The sequence below is a fragment of the Lupinus angustifolius genome, chromosome LG01, assembly GCF_001865875.1.
Source record: "Lupinus angustifolius cultivar Tanjil chromosome LG01, LupAngTanjil_v1.0, whole genome shotgun sequence".
NCBI classification, from domain to species: domain Eukaryota; kingdom Viridiplantae; phylum Streptophyta; class Magnoliopsida; order Fabales; family Fabaceae; genus Lupinus; species Lupinus angustifolius.
In genome coordinates this window covers 23,619,615-23,637,721 of record NC_032009.1, presented here as the reverse complement: position 1 = coordinate 23,637,721, position 18,107 = coordinate 23,619,615, and the positions used below count along the sequence as shown (strand labels likewise).

Below are 18,107 nucleotides of genomic sequence, written 5' to 3'. Positions count from 1 at the left end.
ATCCCATAATATTATAGCATTTCATGTGCTATAAGATATAATTAATTAGAAAAATATATAATAATTAAATTTTTAACTTTAATGATATAATTTCAACCACTCATAAATAAAGAGTGACATAAAATATAAAAGAGAAGATGTGCGGAATAAGGTGTCAATCATAAATGACTCCCAATTTTATTAATTTAGAAATACTTAACAAACAAATTAGGACAAGATTATTTATTCCCAATTATGTCATTCATTTTTAGAAATTAGAAAAGTGGGTACCATGAAAGTAGTTTAGCATCTCTGTTTGCTCAAATAAATAAAAACGACACGCCTTTTTCATCAGCTTCCCCCTCACTCTGTAATCTCCCAAACTGCTCATAAAACTGCTACACCCTCACAAGCAAAAGCTACCCACAAAAAAAAAACGGTCACCGGCGTTATGGCGATGTCACCGGAAATTCCACCTGATCCGCCACCGCGATCGTAACCACTCCACCACCGTAACCAGAAGCTCCGGCAGTATCCGAATCACAATGTCATCATCTCATCAGAAGAATATAAAGCAAAAGGTCTTCACCTGCCTCACCAAGCTCTCCGACCGCGACACTCACTCCCTCGCCGTCGCCGAACTAGAATCCATCGCCCGGAATATCGACCCAACCACCGTGCCGGTGTTCCTCTCTTGCATTCTCTCAACCGATTCCTCCGACAAATCTCCAGTTCGCAAGCAATGCGTGAACCTCTTAGGGCTTATCTCCGAAACGCACGGCAACGCGCTCTCTCCCTACCTCTCCAAAATCCTCACCGCCGTCGTACGCCGTCTCCGCGACCCGGACTCGTCGGTGCGATCCGCATGCGTCAATTCCGTTTCCGCATTGTCACGCCACGTCACCAAGCAACCATTCTCCACTTTCCTGAAACCGTTAACGGAAGCTCTGTTCACGGAGCAGGATCAGAACTCGCAGATTGGAGCCGCGCTTTGTTTAGCTTCGGCGGTTGATGGAGCTCCGGATCCTGAACCGGTTAGGTCGGCGAAGCTGTTGCTGAGGTTGGAGAAATTGCTGAAGCGCGATACGTTTAAGGCGAAGCCAGCGGTGATGACGCTGATCAGAAGCGTCGTCGAGGCCGGTGGCGCGTCGAATCACGCAATTCTGAGCAGTTTGGTTCCATGCTTGGTGGAATCGTTGAGAAGCGGCGATTGGACGGCGAGGAAAGCTGCGGCAGAGGCCTTGGTGGTGATTGCGAACGTGGAGAGGGACTACTTGTCGGAAATGAAGGCCGAGTGTTTAAAAGTTTTCGAGAATCAACGATTTGATAAGGTTCTGTAATGAAAGCATTTATTCTTGTTTTTTATAATTTCTAAATCCTTTTTTAGTAATTTAATTTGAAAGTGAAATGGTGAGTTTGAGTGTTGTTTGGTTTAGGTAAAGGTTGTTCGGGAAGTTATGAATCAGATGGTGGAAGCGTGGAAGCATATTCCTGATGTATCGAATGAATTTTCGCCACCTCCTCAATCACAATCTTCTTCAAAAGGTTTGTAATTTTGTCCATACATTCTTTGTTTCATTTTGCAAATGAGAATCTGAGATCCGTATGTGCCAGATCTCTTTCCAGAAATAGAAATAGGGATTATGTTCTGTTTACTGTTGATTTCTAAATAAAGAGTGACTTGATATTTTTGGAGATGATGGTCAATCTTTGGTGTTTGATCTTAAACATTCAGAATTTTTGGTAACTAGATTATCTTTTGGGTACAGTTTCTGGTTGTATGATTACACTGTTTACATTCGTCTTCAGTTGTTTTATTCATATTTCAATCTAGATTTGTGCATTTGGTTCAGATAATGCAAGTGATGGGCGCTATCCCCCAAGCCATCAAAATACAAGTAACCCTCGTTCAGCAATGGCAAATTTTCGGAAGAAATCCTCTCCTGTTAGCAGATTTAGTCTACCAGACAGTTCATCTGCTAGCAATGCTAAGAATGCAAGTTCTTTAAGTAGTAACAAGAGAATGAGTTTGGGTGTTTCACGAAAATTAAATCATAAGAATTGGGATGTTCAAGTTGCTGTGCCTAATGCTCCCTCTGCAACCATGGCAGATCATGGTGATCTTCAGGAGGTGGATGAAACTGTTTTGGAAAGAAGCAAAAAGGAGAAAAGCAGATTTTTAAAGCCAGAAATGAGACGTGCTCTATTCAATAAAACTTCTGATGACAAAATACAGAAGTTCGGAGGGTCCAAAGCTGGATCTCGTGTGGTTCCATATCATGAAGAGAGTCAAGACTCATTTCCTGTCAGAAATGTCACTAAAGATCTTGTGAAAAATGACAAAGATAGTGAAGAGTTATCTTTGATCCATAACCAGTTAGAACAAATTGAGAAGCAGCAGTCGAGTCTACTTGATCTTCTGCAGGTTTGTTCCTAATGCTTATCTGTGGAAGGAAGTTTGGTTAAAGATGAATTTGTGTTTATTTAAACATCCATTCTCTCATGTACATGTTGAATGAGTGTCAATCCTATATAATGAACATATCCAACATGCTCCATTTATGTTACAGAAATTTATGGGAAGCTCACAAAGTGGAATGCATTCTTTGGAGACTCGTGTACGTGGCCTTGAGTTGGCATTGGATGAGATCTCGTATGATTTGGCTATATCAAGTGGAAGGATGACTAATTATGATGCTCCTGGTAATGCATGTTGCTTGCTACCTGGAGCAGAATTTTTGAGCTCCAGATTTTGGAGGAAAACACAGGGTCGATATACATCCTCCCGGTTTTCTAAATCTGGTGGCCCCCCATCACTTGCTGCCATGCATTACAACACTGACAGGAATGCTGAAACTAGGTTGCCAAACCAGGGACTCAGGCCTGATGGAGGCTTCATCACTAATCCGCTGGCAGAGGTTCGCACTAATTCAAGGGATTTTGCACAATCAAATCCAGTTTAAAACGCAGGTTTTCTTAAATAATTGCTTCTAGACTAAGAATTTCTTATACACTTTCTCTATCTGTTTGAACTTTGAGATTAATTATTTATAACATCTAATGCAACTCTAACTGGTATGCCTTATTTTCCCTCCCATATTTCTTACTTTGTGACAGATGCATTCATTTGATTCTCAATCAGCATTAATGATCCTTTGATAAGTGTGGGTATGATTTAATCAGAATATATAAATTTGTTGTGCAAATGGAAAATACGCCATGTTGTCTTGGACCAGAAAAACAGTATTTCATCTGTTTACATTCTTCATCATAGTGCTGTATTTCATTTGCATGCTTATGGACAAGAACATCATATTGGAGTGAGTTTGCGGCTAAGTATCAAGCTATTTTACAAGATGGCGAATCTATGTGTATAGAGAGGTGATAAGCAACTTAATTTCGTTGTTGTATGATTAACTATTGCCTTGTATTCCAATTTCCACTCATGTTAAAGAGAGTCGCTGGAATGTGCTCCTGGCTGTGGCAATGTCATTTCATCATTGATAACAATGCTGCTATTTTATTATTCTTTGCCTCTCTTATCTGCTTTTTATTTAAGGTTATTTTCCAGTTCAATGGAAAAAGGGTGTAATAAGATTCTCATGTCAAAAACTCATCCCTAGCGCTTTATAGATCCTTGGACAGTTGTACTTACATGAGAATAATCATGAACCACCAATTGTTTGAAACTTGCCTTGGGATTCAAATTTCAAAGTATGATAAGAATTCACCTTCAAACAATGGGAGGGAAGTAAAACATTAGAGCTGATTTGGTTACCTTTCACTTCAGACTAATTTAAGGGACCCATGGGTTTTTCTGGAAAGCAGGTGCTAAGAGTCCCTGGCTTTGAATTTAAGTAATCAGCCTTTCATTTTATGTATCTTAAAAAATGGATTAGTGTTAGACATACAATAATACAAATTTTGAATATCATTTTTTCTGTTAATATCTATTAAATTTTAGAGTAGTGTTAGCTTTTTTTTAGAAAGATTATTGACAAATAAGAAAAAAAATCATATCTACACGTTTACAATCAAATATGTTTGAAGTACAAATAAAAATTTATAGGATACTTTATTCCATTTGGAGTGTAATAATTCATAAGAAGCTACATGTTAATTTCATTCAAATATAGAATGCGAGTGGGGGCCAGAAGTGAGTCTTTAAAAGGATTGTATGGTGAAGCCTAGAAGAAAAAACGGGGAAGAAACTTAAACGTGGGGTATGATAATGAGCATTTGTGATTTGATATGTAGTTTCATCTGCATTCATTGGTCACTATTATTCATTTACGTCTTCTCATTCCTTTGGAGGTGTCTCAATCAATAGCGAATTAACAATACAGGTCTACAGTCACCAGGGAAAGAAACACGTCATGAATGTGCCGACAGTGTGAAAGATAAAAGCCTGGTCTCTTCTGTTCTTTTTGACAAAAGGGATTGGCTCAAACAACATCACTTTACCTCATTAAGAATACCATGAATGACTCGGTTGGCGTTTGCAAACTTATTTTAAATGAACTTGAATCCTTGACTATATAAATTTGAAGTGAAATGATTTTGAAAGAGTAATGTTCACATAATATTAATTTAAACTCATCGGAAACAGTTACGGACTAAAATTAATACAACAAATTCAAACAAGAGCTTAGCAAAAGAGACATATGGTTTATTATCTCAAATAAACATTGCTAAATGGCCAATCAACATCATCAATACAACTCTATTATCTAAACTGTATATGACCAAAAGCAGATGCGATAAAGAAAGTCTTCAGTCATATAACACAAATAAATTGTATTGGTGTATAGATATACAATCTATATATAAAAGATGAGCATCTACTTTTGAAGGTGAGCAAGTTATTAAGAATTACGATGGGCCATGTAATTATTAGCCAATCAAGTTGAAAATTTGAAGAACGAAGCTCACATTATATTTCCACACAACATGGTTTGAAATTTAACAAGTTGATCAAGTAGGCCATCTTGCTTGTCGAGTTTCTGCAGACAAAAACTAAGGATCAATCAATAGGTAAAGATATCCCAGTTCAAGGGAGTTAGACAGCTAAATGACGTATCATAACAAAATCCATAACATTAATCCAACATAGAGACATTAAGGGCAGTCTCGGTTCAGGACCTGAATGCAAGGGTGCAAGTTGCATTAAGTAGTCCAAAATGTATCAGAATAGCCGGATGAATGACATGGGTGCAATTTTATATAACCAGAGTTGCAAAAGATATCAACTATAAGTGTAATATATACCCAAAAAATCAGTCTCCACCACTGATAAGGGGACATTTGGAAGATCTTCTTGAAAGCTTACTGAAGCTTATGAGAATAACTTACGAAAATAATTCACAAAAACAACTTATGACCTTCCTAGAGCTTTATTTAGCTTATAGCTTATTCTGATCAGTCTCGGTTCAGGACCTGTCTGCTGACCGAATTTGAAAACGACTTTGTATTGTAGTCTTAACTGAAACAGAGTTGGACCGCTTTGAACCAGAGAAATTCTAGACCAACCATGTTAAACTCAGTTAAACTGAATTAACCCGGGAAGTTAACCAGACGATTCACTTAAAAATATAAAAAATGAAACACTGCTATAATCCATCAAAAAAAATGAAAATGTTATTACTTAAATATAATTATTAATTATATAAAGTTTTATATTTATATATTTATATTATATATAAAACCAAAACTTGAAATAACTTCCTTCATGGTGTAATTTTTATTTCCTATATTGCCCTTAACATTATTTAATTTTTACAAAAAAACTATATAATGCTAAGCAACTACCACCAATATATTAATTAATCACATATCTCACCTTAAATTAAACATTATCGTAAACAAAAAAATATAATATAAAGTATACCGAACACAAAAATACATTTTAATTCAAAAAAATGAAATATATAAAAATTGAATATGTAGTATCACACAATATTCGCCGGCAGGCACGAAGTGCCTATACACACTAGTATCTATAGATAAAAATATTAATTATGTATAAAATGACCTGATCATACCGAACGATTTAACCGATTAAACAGATTAAACCTAATATAGGATCTCTGTCGGTTTAACGTCCTAACTTAGGTTTGATAATATTGATTCTGATAACATATTGCAACAGAACTGTATTGAATACGTGCTTGATTGAGTTGTTTACTCCAACACGGAAGCCTATATCCTTTGCACTTGGCAAGGTTTGAAAAGTAGAAGAAATCCAAGTAAATCATGGCAGACTTAACATAGAATCAGGATTTCAACTTAAGGAAAAAAAACACATTGCAGAGGACTAAATCATTTGAATGGATCACGACACTATATACTAAAGAACAAATTAGGAACTTATGCCCCTGACACTAATAAGCTACATTATACTATTAAAATTTAAATCAACATCAGAATAAAAAAACTGGACAAAAAATAGAATTGGCCAATAAAAAACAAACATGATTGTCATATCCAAGGTTATAGACACAGATTATTTAAGTAAGAAGTCAAAAAATTTTAAAGTTAATCGCTTGGAACACAGTAACTGATTAATATAACTAAAAGCAAAAACACGATTAAAACCCTAAATTGATTTTCGAAAAGATCAAATAATATAACAACAAGTTGTTATTTTGTGACAAAATCGAGAAAGGCCTCTGTAAACATTGAATGAGAAAGTTGCAGTGAAATAAATGGTGTGACTCCTAAAGTTGCTGTGAATGCTTTAAACGCATAATCCCCAACCTTACCTGCTATCCCCATTTCCCTATTCCCTCTTTCAATTAGGGTTTTTGTCTATGAACACAAAATCCTCACTTCTTGTTTATGATGCTCCAAATTATTAAATTGAATCATACAAAACAAAGAAGGCGATATAGTTACTCCAAATAAAATAATATACTCTATGTTGGGTGTTGTGAGAACTGAATCTTATTGAAAGGTCTTATGGGTTTGACAGCTGACCGAACTTGAAAACGATTTGGTTTACCGTTTGGACAGCTTTAAACCGGGAAAAGATAGACACATTAGAAATTAATAAAATGAAACATTACTCTACTATTTTGTTTTACTCCACTCCAAAAAAGATAGACACATTATTTCAATGTATTATATATGATTATTAATTATATAAAACTTTATTTTCATATATAATTATATATATATAGGTAGAAAATATTAACTATGTATAAAATCATCTAGTGAGACCAAACAGTTTAACTGTTTAAACTGATGTAATATGAGATATCTTCTGGTTTGATGTGTGGCTCAGGTTTCATAACATTACTTTATATATATTCACTATCTATTTTATGGAAATCTAATAATTTGATTAGTCAATAAATTTGAACATCAAATTTAAACTTATTAGGTGGAAAAAATTAATCTTATAAATACCCCTCAGATTCAAGAGAAAATGGTTCATTCGTTTATAATAAAACCATTAGAGCATTATTATGCACAAATATATTAAAATGAGACTATCAACAAAATTATCATGCATCAACTATGTGTTTTTTTTTCATGTGTTGAATATCTCATTTCGTATTTTAAACATTTTCTGAGTATAATACAGATAAATCACATGCAGCAATATAAGGAAACAAGTAATATTTTATACAAAAAGATGATACTGCTAGCATATATTGACCACTAATTATTTACACTTTGTTTACTCATTGAATTAATATAGAAACAAATACGAGCAAAGGACGATTTAACCATAAAACTATTTCATGATAAAAGTTGCTTGCAGCTATGAGAATTGTAAGTGATTAAAAATGCAATGGTCAACAACTATTACTAGTTAGTGATAGCAAAAGTTTCGAATGGATGATGACTAGGTGAAGGACAATTAGGTATGAACCTCAAGTGAGGCAAAACAAAAGGAGACGAGAAATAAGGTTGAGTAGTTAAAGACAACAAGTTTTGAGACTTTGGGTTTTTTAGGAGCTTTAATTTAAGGATAGTTGAGGGTTTTTATGGTTAGTAGTAGATCATGATTTTAGGTGTTTGGTCATGAAACATCATTATTTTGGTCTTTGGAAATGTAATTTCAACAAGGTGGGTAAACTCCTAAGTTTAATGGAGGTGGATCAAGTTCACATGACTTTTTTCATATATGAGCTTGTATACAACTTCATTTGATTCCATCGCCTAAACTCGTAAGCTAATATAAGTTTCACAGTCTTTTATATTTAAAGTGAACTAGGTCTTTCACCAATTCAATAATGATAAAGACTTATATAGAGACGTATGTACACGGAGACAATCAATTAAATCTTGCTAACACATTAAATGTTTAATTTTAATTAAAATTAAATCATAAATAATGACACTAACAAACATAAATGTACTTATATCTAAATGTGACATGTTATGTGTCTTTATGCAAATTTTTCTATTCAATGATCCATCCAATTTTTAAAACATTGATTTCAATTATATTTATAATTTATTACCTTTCATGTGTTAAAAAATCAATTATTAAAAACCTAATATTTAACAATCACTAGAGACCCTTTTTTATTTGTGTTTAGAAAATACCTAAATTGTTAATCGGTAACCTGAGAAAAACACATGAAGATTTGATGCCAAAAGGGAAAAGTCATTTGATCCTTAAAAAAACTCATGTCCATCAAATTGTTTCATGTTAAGATAAATTTAGAGATAATCTTGTTCTTACAATCATGGATTAATATGACTATTAGCATTTGAGATTTTAGGAACAAATTAAAACCTTTTTTATAAAGATCATACACATGCCATGATGAACCCATGGTGAGGACATACATACAAACCTAGATCCTTTTCTTTATTAAAGGAAATGGTGAGCCTTTAAATAATTGATCCATCCGTTAAAATATTGAATAAATTTTCTTTAAAATAGTAATTACCATCAAATGATTGAAAACAAAAACTGAAAAGATAGAAATGTAGAGGATCTCTAGGTCTACACAACTTAAATGTATAACATTAAAAATATGAGAAAAAACTATGTAAATTGACGTATAAATTTTATACATTGTCACGTAATGCAAATGAATGGTAGACTACATACTGACTGTGTATACATCTTTACACTAACAGTTAATAGATATTATTACACCCTAAAAATATAACATTCTCATAATAATCAAATATTTGATTATTAATGTGAGACAAGGGAAAAACCATGTATACTGCAATCTCTTATAGAGCATGCATGCAAGCCAAGTTGACTAGTTGAGTGGAACTAGGGGGGAAAAATGAAATACAAACCAAGCAACTAATATGAAAGGAACACACAATTAATATACTATTCAGAAAAAGGAAGCATCATTGGGTGGGAATATAAATATATAATCAGCAAAATTTGTAATTTAAACATGACCCCAAATTGGGCATCAACAACATATTTAATCTATGTTTTATAGAAATATATTATATTATGCTAATTGCTAAGGATGATAAAGAAGTAGATATAATAGTCATATAATATGATATTAACACATTCCACAGCAATACTTCATTGGAATGTAGTACTCTGAATGCTCTTTCCATCTAACTCCTCATCACAGCAATAGGATCTACTGTCACCATTTCTTCTCAGACAAAGATATGAGCTGCAAACATATTTCAAGAAATGTGTTAGCCTTTTTCCTATAGTTTTAGCCTTTTAGATAGCAAAAAACATATTTCTAATACTATATGGAAAATCTTGTGATGCTATTGTAAAGCTTATACATGTGTACTTCCAACTAAAAACTTCACAATTGAAATACACATATTTGCATTTATTCCAATTCTTCCTTCAGAAATTAGATTAACTTTTCAATGGCGAAGAGAAGCTTGCGTTGACAAATGCAGAATCCATCATAAAATAAATCCTAATGTCCACTATGTCAGAACTAGAGGCAAGTTTTTTCACATTTGATATAAAAGTTAGATAGCAGTAATATATATTTACAATAACAAATTAACGTTATCTAGCAGAGACAGCACACATTATTCTTATTAAAGCATGAATTGCAGTGCATAACAAGTCCAGACTCCAGATATATAATACATTTTTTCAGTATGAAGTGAGAAATTCAAGCCAGCATGTATATTCATGGTCCTAGGGAGTATAGGACTCTCTTTTTACGAAAAAAAAATAAGAACTGCCAAGAAAATCAAAGAATCAAGCAAAAACATATTTAGCAGTAAATCAATGCTTACAATTCAAATACTAACTAACATTTGCCGATAAAAAAAATGCTTATAATTCAAAGCAGAACTCAAGAAAAAGGAGATTTAAGACACACAGGATACAGGATGTCAATGACCAATGAATAAAACCCAGCTTGCACTTGATAAAGTATAATCCGTGTACAATAATTACCCATTGTTTATATCTGTTTTCTTGAGATTTAAAAAAATCACATATACAAGTTTCATAAGGAGGTGCACCAATCCTCAACTTGTTTCTCATGTACTTTTGACAGGATAAGTGAATACTGGACTTACATAATGGTAGCTTGCTTATATATGCAGCATCAGTCATGTAGTCGTTACCATTTATAGAAACTATTGTCTATTTTCATCTAGATATGCCAAGTTGCCAAACCCTTAACCGTCTGACTCACAACTTCTACACCGCTATAAATCTACAAGACCACAACCATCTTTCAAATAGTAGTAGTTTATTTTAATTATTTAATGCCGATATGGAACCATATGGTTTGCACACGCATGGAAAAGCAAACAGAAAAAGTGATACCAAAAATATGAAAGAGGAAAACAAGCATTTGCATATATATCAGCACCAACCTGACGAGCGACCTGCGCTAGTCGCCGGCTGTCCCGAGATGATTCAGTCACTGGGCAAGACTTCTGAGGCTCCACATGACCATTTTGCTTCTCTACAGACTTTTTTAAACTGTCATTTTCTAGAGAGCAATCTGCATTAGCGCTTCTAACAGACTCCCTCTTCCGCTTTCTCTGGAATGTGTATTTAAGAAACTTATCATTTGTGGGTTGACTAGAAACCTTGTCAACTAAATCAGATGCTTTTGGATCCGGTTTATCTGGTGACCCATTAGCTTGCTCAGCATCAGCTCTACAGGATGAAACCTCCAAACTTTCAGTGGACAAACTCTCTTGCCTTGTCAAATCTGATTTCTCCACGAATTTCTTCTCGTCTTTAATTTTGTTCTGAGCACTGCAAACATTAAGAAACACTCCGCCCTTTTCAATATCATCCTGAGATTCTGAGTGTTCAATAATTGCAGCTTTGTCTGTGGGTACTTTAACAAAAGAAAGAGACATCAGATCCTTTTCAGCTTCCTTTTCACATACCATAGAGGAATCCACCTTTGACGGGTCATTGTTTACCAATGGCGAACCTTTGGCATCAGAAAGATACGATGCATTATTTGTTTTCTTAACCGAGACAGGATCTAATCCCACAGTAAGTCTCTTTTTCTTACGAACAGGGACTTCGACAAGGTCAGCATCTGTTTTCACCACTTCAAGTTTAATTGGTTTCTCCTTTCCACATATAGCATCAGCTTTGGCATTAGCTGTTACAGTTGTTGCTTTACCTTCTTCATGTATTCTTACTAGATCCTTGTGAGCTTCATTTCCACATTCTATAGAAGAATTCACCCTTAAGGAGTTATTGTTATCTAGTAGACATGGAGAATCTTTGGCATCAGCAAGATATGATGCTTTATTTCTTCTCCTAGCACGATTAGCACGTAATCTAGATTTAAGAGCCTTTATAAAATTTCTCTTTCTTTCACGAGCAGAGACTTTGACAGGGTCAGCATCTGCTTTCACCACTTTAAGTTCATCTGGTTTCTCCTTTTCACAAATAGTATCAGCTTTGGCGTTAGTTGTTACATCTATTGCTATGCCTTCTTCATGTACGCTTACCATAGTTTCATCATGTACATTATCTAAATTTCCCGAAACAGACATATTTCCATAAACAAGATTCCTTTCAAATGCATGTATTCTCTGAGTGCACCCATTTCTGTAGAGCTGGGGCTCTTTCCTCCTAATGACTATGGATGCAAAATCTGGGTTATGAATGTAGCAGTTGTGTGAATGATTGTGTGATACACAGCACGTTCTGCTATCATTTGTTCCAATCACAATTGCATTCCTAGTGTCAGAAATTGAGACAGGTTCAATGTGTGAATCAGGTAAGGGATGTCTAGATCCATCATAAGGATCAAGCCTGTCTTGTAAACAATATTCCTGAGTTGCAGCTTCACCCTCGACATTTTGTTCGAGTGGAAGATGCATCCGGTGGTTTGTCACATTCTCCAGCTTAGTCTCTGCTTCTCTCAACTCTGCCCTTAGGTTACTAACAATGTCCTCAGCTTCCTGGAGCTGTGCTTCAAGCTCATCAATCTTCTTTTGCTGACTTAATGATGTCAGCTCTGCTTCCTTAACCTGTAACATAGCCATACGTCAGACAAACACGAAACAGTAGACGGGCTTAGAAATGATTTAACTTGAAGGACTCTACTGCTCGGGTTCAGCTGTAGAAGTTGCTAGAAAGGCACATTAAATTTTAGCTATGGTCAGTATGTGCTATAGCGGTACTAAGAGCTCAGTGTTGAAACTGAAAGAGAGTTAAATATGGGGCCAATAGTTTGTATTTTGTTTATATTATTCCATATTCAGTAACAAGCAAAGCACCCAAAATATGCAACATAAAAAGCATCAAACTATCGTATCATGTCCAGATTTATCATCAAGTTCACAGACCCTTCCTCGAAACAGATTTTTGCATAAATAGATGGAGATTTAGATAATTGTGAAAGTGCTAATTGATCCCTCTACAGTGAGTCATAAATGTACCATGTACTTTCTTAAATATAAATTGATTGTATTCCTTTAATGACCAATTCGAATCATATCAAAATCCTATTGTTCCAATTATCTCTGCACCATTTCTGATAGACATAACATTGCATATCAAACAACAACCAAGCCTTAATCTTATTAGGTGAATTCGGCTACATGGAAGGAACCACAACATAGTGCTCTATCTCTATCATAGAACATAGTCAGTAACAAAACATTTATCTCTAGATCTTTCCTAATCAGTTCACCTATGGTTTTTCTTGGCATTCCTCTTCCTCTAGGAATTGAATTAACCTCCCCTTGATCTCCTCTCTTTATTGGGATTTATAACGGTCTCATCCACAAATGCCCAAACCACCTAAGACACGATTCTATCATCTTTTCTACATAGGAGATACTCAAACTTTCTATCTAATATACTCATTTATAATATTATCTTGTCTAAGTACGTCCACTCATCCAATGCAACATTTCTATCTCTGCTACATGAAGTTTATTCTCTTGCTGACATCTTACCTCCCAACATTTGTGAGTCTTATATCTTTGTGGTAAAACTTCCACATAAGCTTGAGTGACACATTTCTTTCACATACGACGCTTGAAGCACTCCACAATTTCATTCAATCTGCTTGAATCATATGGTTTACATCTCTATCAATATTCTCATTGTCTTGTGTGATTGATCCAAAATATTTAAATGCAATGACTTGTGGTACAACATGATCTCCAATCTTTACTTCTACAATAGGGTTTATACAAAAGTCATTTGTTTCTAAAGCTTGTCTACACATTTTTAGCTTCCCATTTAATTCATTTCTCGAGTCTCCAACTAGGACAATATCTCTCTCAAAAAGCATGTATTGTAGCACTGGTTCTTGGATATTACAGTAAGCACATCCAATATCAATAAAACAAGTAAGGCTCAAATTTGACCCTTGATGTAGTCCTTCCTATGACAATAGGAAAATCTTATGATATTCATCTTGTGTTCTCACATTGGTCTTGACCCCATCATACATTTCAAGATGATGAAGATCTAAATGTTAATGAACCCTTCCATGGGACACAAAAATCAAGAGACAATAACAGTACATTGAGTCTGGAGAACTCTTGGACAATGGATATCTAGATGCCTAACAATTACTATATTATATCAACGGAATTGGCAGGGCAATTTAAACTAAATAAAATGGCTTTAAGTGAATGCAACATGTTTTCACAACTCCACACAATGGGCATTCAACAGTTACAAAGGTAACCCTCATTTTAAGTGAATGCAAGGTCTTCTCACAACTATACAAAGAATATGATTCATCTTCGCTATCTGAATTCAACAAAGCCTTTTTTTCCTCCCCCGTCCATTTGAAGGGTGCATAGTAACACTCAAATTTTATTGGAATTCTAGCCTCGAAGTTCATAAAAATAGTACAAACAATTAGTCAAAAATCCGCTCCAAAACTAACCCAAATAAATATTTTAACCAATCAAAACACATGAAATCCATTAACCCGCATCACAAAACAGATAAAACTATGATAAGAAAAAGGCAAAAGCAATAAACTTTAAAAAATCTAAAGATTATAAACAACCCCATTTGAGAATGATTGTTATACCTTAGAATCAAGCATTTGTTTGAGCCTGAGAAGCATCCGAAGCGCTTCATCTTTTGTAGAAGCAAGCTCTTGCTGAAAGCGCGTAGCTTTTCTCTCAGAAACCATGACACGCGCCGCAGCCTCCTTGGCCGTATTGAGAATAATATCAGCATATGCCTTCTTCAAAGCCAACAATTTCTGATAAAAACAAATACCCAAAACACCAAAACCGATAAAAACAATCACCCCAATTCACCCATTTCACATAAAACCATAAAAATTCAATTTTTCTCAAACATAACAAACAATTACATAAGTAAACAAAGAAAAAAGAAAAAACAGGATTGACGGCGGAAAAAACAGTTAAGAAATTGAAAAGGTTAACGGTTTATTTACCTCTGAATCGTCCATTGTTGTCTAATGCATTAGAATAATGATGTTGGTGAAGGTAGTTAGGTTTTGGAACAAGACAACAAGTGAAGAAGTGAAGAACATGAAAAGAGAGTTTCTTTCTGTTTTTCCGAAGAGAGTTTCTCACATTAGCAGCTGCGTCTGTTAGGAACTGAAAGTCCCAACCCTTGCAATTACGTTATTGTCCTTATCGATTTATGCGTAATTACATGTTTACCACGTTGCAATCTCAAACCGTAACACCGGGTGCGGTCATTATCTTTGATTTCGTTTTCCCTAATATTTGTGGAGTGGGCTCCACTCGCTCCGACTGTTATGCTGACGTGGATCAAAGCATGAGCCTACGTTTCATCTTGGAACTTTCAGATATTCTCATATTCCTTAATTACTGGAGTTTAGTCATCATATTGAGAAAATACTAATTTGATTTTTATTTTATAGTATTTGTATTAAAATACAATTTCTTAGAGATTATCGAGATGTTATTATTTAATTTTATAAAAAGGGTGAACAAAAACCTAAAACAATAGAAGATAAATTATACAATGAGGAGAAGATCTATAGATTAAAAATTAAATAATAAATATTATCACTTATAAAAAATGAAAATATTAATGTTAAAATTACAAAATTCAAAGGATTTAATATGTATACACTGACAGTGTAAATATTTTTTACACTGTCAGTAATTCATCCACCATTGATTTGTTCACCATCACTGACTCTCAAACAAAAGTAATACAAATCAACGGTGGATGATATACTGATAGTGTAAAAAACTTTACTCATGGATTTTAAACTCAAATTCAAATATACTTAAACAAATAAGTTATATATACCAACGGGTGTTGGTTCAAGTGATACATGTTTGATTTCCCTTAAGCAAGACCTCAGGTTCGAATCTTGTGGATGACGCAAATATCTCCCGGAGAGCTAGCCCCACATACTTGTGGATGTTTCCGGCTCAGACAAGATTGTTCCAGTGCGAGGATACCTTTGGGAAACAAAAAAAATAAGTTACATATTTCTTAATTAATCTCTATGTGATTTCACATTTTGAAATCGTTGAATAATTAATTCATTGGTTCATTCATGCATCTCTCATCCAATTATGTAACATATTTTTCGCAAATTTTTAGTTGAATTTCCCCCCTACAATTGTATTGCTAATTTTGAAGGAATATAAAATAACGGTAAACAACATATCCTCTACTTTCAGCCAACTTATTTGAAAGATTATTGATTCATTTTATAGAATCGAATTTAATATTATTATGCATATCAATGATCTAAGACTCAAATTGATTATCAAACATCATCAAATCAATTGAATAGAAATCATGTGGATAAAATTTGTAAATTCAATGAGTTTTGTGATACAAAAAAACAAGTGGATATTTCTTTTGAAGAAACGATCAAATTCCTTTAATTGCATATATACAACATTATAAAATAATTAAACTCCATAATGATTTGTTTTCCACTATAAAAATACAGAGAAAGAAAATTATATGCACGGATAGATAGTATAAGAGTTTTCTACATTGGTAATTGATTATCCATCATTCATTTTTTAATCATCATTAACTCTTAAAAATACAAAATTATAGATAATATAATAAATGTGTATAAATTTTTACACTAACAATTCATAATATTACACTAAAAAGTAAGTTCCATCATTTGTTGATATATAAGTGGTATAAATATTAATGCACACCCTCAAACATATACACCAGTACAGTACCCGTCCCTGAGTTTATATCTATATTATATATAAAGGCAAAACTTGAAATAACTTCATTCATGGTGTAATTTTCATTTCCTATATTGCCCTTAACATTATTTAATTTTTCAAAAAAACTATATAATCTTAAGTAACTACCACTAATACATTAATTAACCACATATCTCACCTTAAATTAAACATTATCATAAATATAAAAATATAATATATAAAAATTGAATATATAATATTACACAATATTTGTCGGTAGGCAGGAAGTGCATGTACACACTAATGTTAATAAATGTCATGTTAGTAACATTGTTTAAGGAGTATGAGAATAAATTATATTACAACAATTTTTGTTTACTTTGTATTGGAAAATTGGATTATCTAAAATTAGTAATCAAAACTTCCTACATTCATATTTTTATTCTTTAAGGTTAATGTACAATAAAATAAAAATTCAAAAAAAAACAATAGATTTAAGATTGAGAGAATAATATGGAATGGGGGAGCGTTAAACTTAAATAAAAATATATATGAAATGGTATATTTTTAATATTGTAAAATTCACTTATTTTTTAATGGAGTCTCGAGTGCAACTTGAAACTTGAAAGTGCATGACTAGTTTTGATGGTTTTCGGATAAAAGGTACGGGAAATGTATTTGGATAGTTGGGCTCTCTCTCTTTGAAAACGGTTTTGCTTTCCCACCCGAAAAACGGTGGCCCACTTTTCAATCCAATCCACCTCTCTCAACCCAAACAGGAAAAGTATAAATTGACAGTAAATATATTTCCCACATTCTAGTGAGTTTTTATTTATTCAGTGTTATTAATATTATATTAATTATCATATCTAAGTAGCAATATATTAATATATTGGTTCATTCATTCGTTAAATTTTATATTTATTAAATTATATATATATATATATTACAGTAAATGTAATACATTGAACATAAATATTATTATTTATAATACATAATTTAATTATTGAAATAGTTATTGAGAAGTCATATCACATGTAACTTTTGTTGTTTAAATTTTATTGTATCATTTTTAGAACTATGCAATTTTCATACACAAACTAAATATGATTGATGCCATACAATATAGTTTGATTGATTTTGATTAGTGTTGATCAATAAAATATCTAATATAATTATAATATTATATTAATATGATGTTCGATTTTTCGATTCATTTGACTAATATGATACAATATTTATAAGTGTGGTATCATTGCTTATAACATGAGTAGTTACATCAAAATATTATAATACTCCTTAATCCATTCAGTTATGATGTTGTTATATACAAAGGTATGCATATTAATGTAGACACCTACCGCCTAAGCCAATTCAAATGGCAATTTTCTTGGTTGGTTCAACTATCTTTTAACCCAATTGGGGTTGGTTCGATGTCTAGATGCGGGTTTGGTTGGAACCAAACCAACCCTTTTACTGATCAAAATGAAACACAAAACATAAAAATTAAATAGTACTTAGATTTTTATTATTCAATCATACAAATATGTTGAATTTCA

At 33.3% G+C, this 18,107-nt stretch overlaps 2 protein-coding genes across 2 annotated transcripts; one reads left to right on the top strand and one right to left on the bottom strand.

The window, feature by feature from the left end:
* Window positions 525–3,507, top strand: LOC109357207 (microtubule-associated protein TORTIFOLIA1-like). Its single transcript, XM_019600999.1, has 5 exons — window positions 525–1,310; window positions 1,416–1,524; window positions 1,833–2,404; window positions 2,550–2,949; window positions 3,097–3,507. The coding sequence occupies exons 1-4, from the start codon at window positions 525–527 to the stop codon at window positions 2,940–2,942; spliced, it is 1,860 nt and encodes a 619-aa protein (XP_019456544.1). The 3' UTR covers window positions 2,943–2,949; window positions 3,097–3,507.
* Window positions 9,384–14,987, bottom strand: LOC109357201. The gene is made up of 4 exons (XM_019600986.1): window positions 14,817–14,987; window positions 14,442–14,618; window positions 10,780–12,411; window positions 9,384–9,593 (listed from the first exon to the last, which is right to left on the bottom strand). The coding sequence occupies exons 1-4, from the start codon at window positions 14,829–14,831 to the stop codon at window positions 9,564–9,566; spliced, it is 1,854 nt and encodes a 617-aa protein (XP_019456531.1). The 5' UTR covers window positions 14,832–14,987; the 3' UTR covers window positions 9,384–9,563.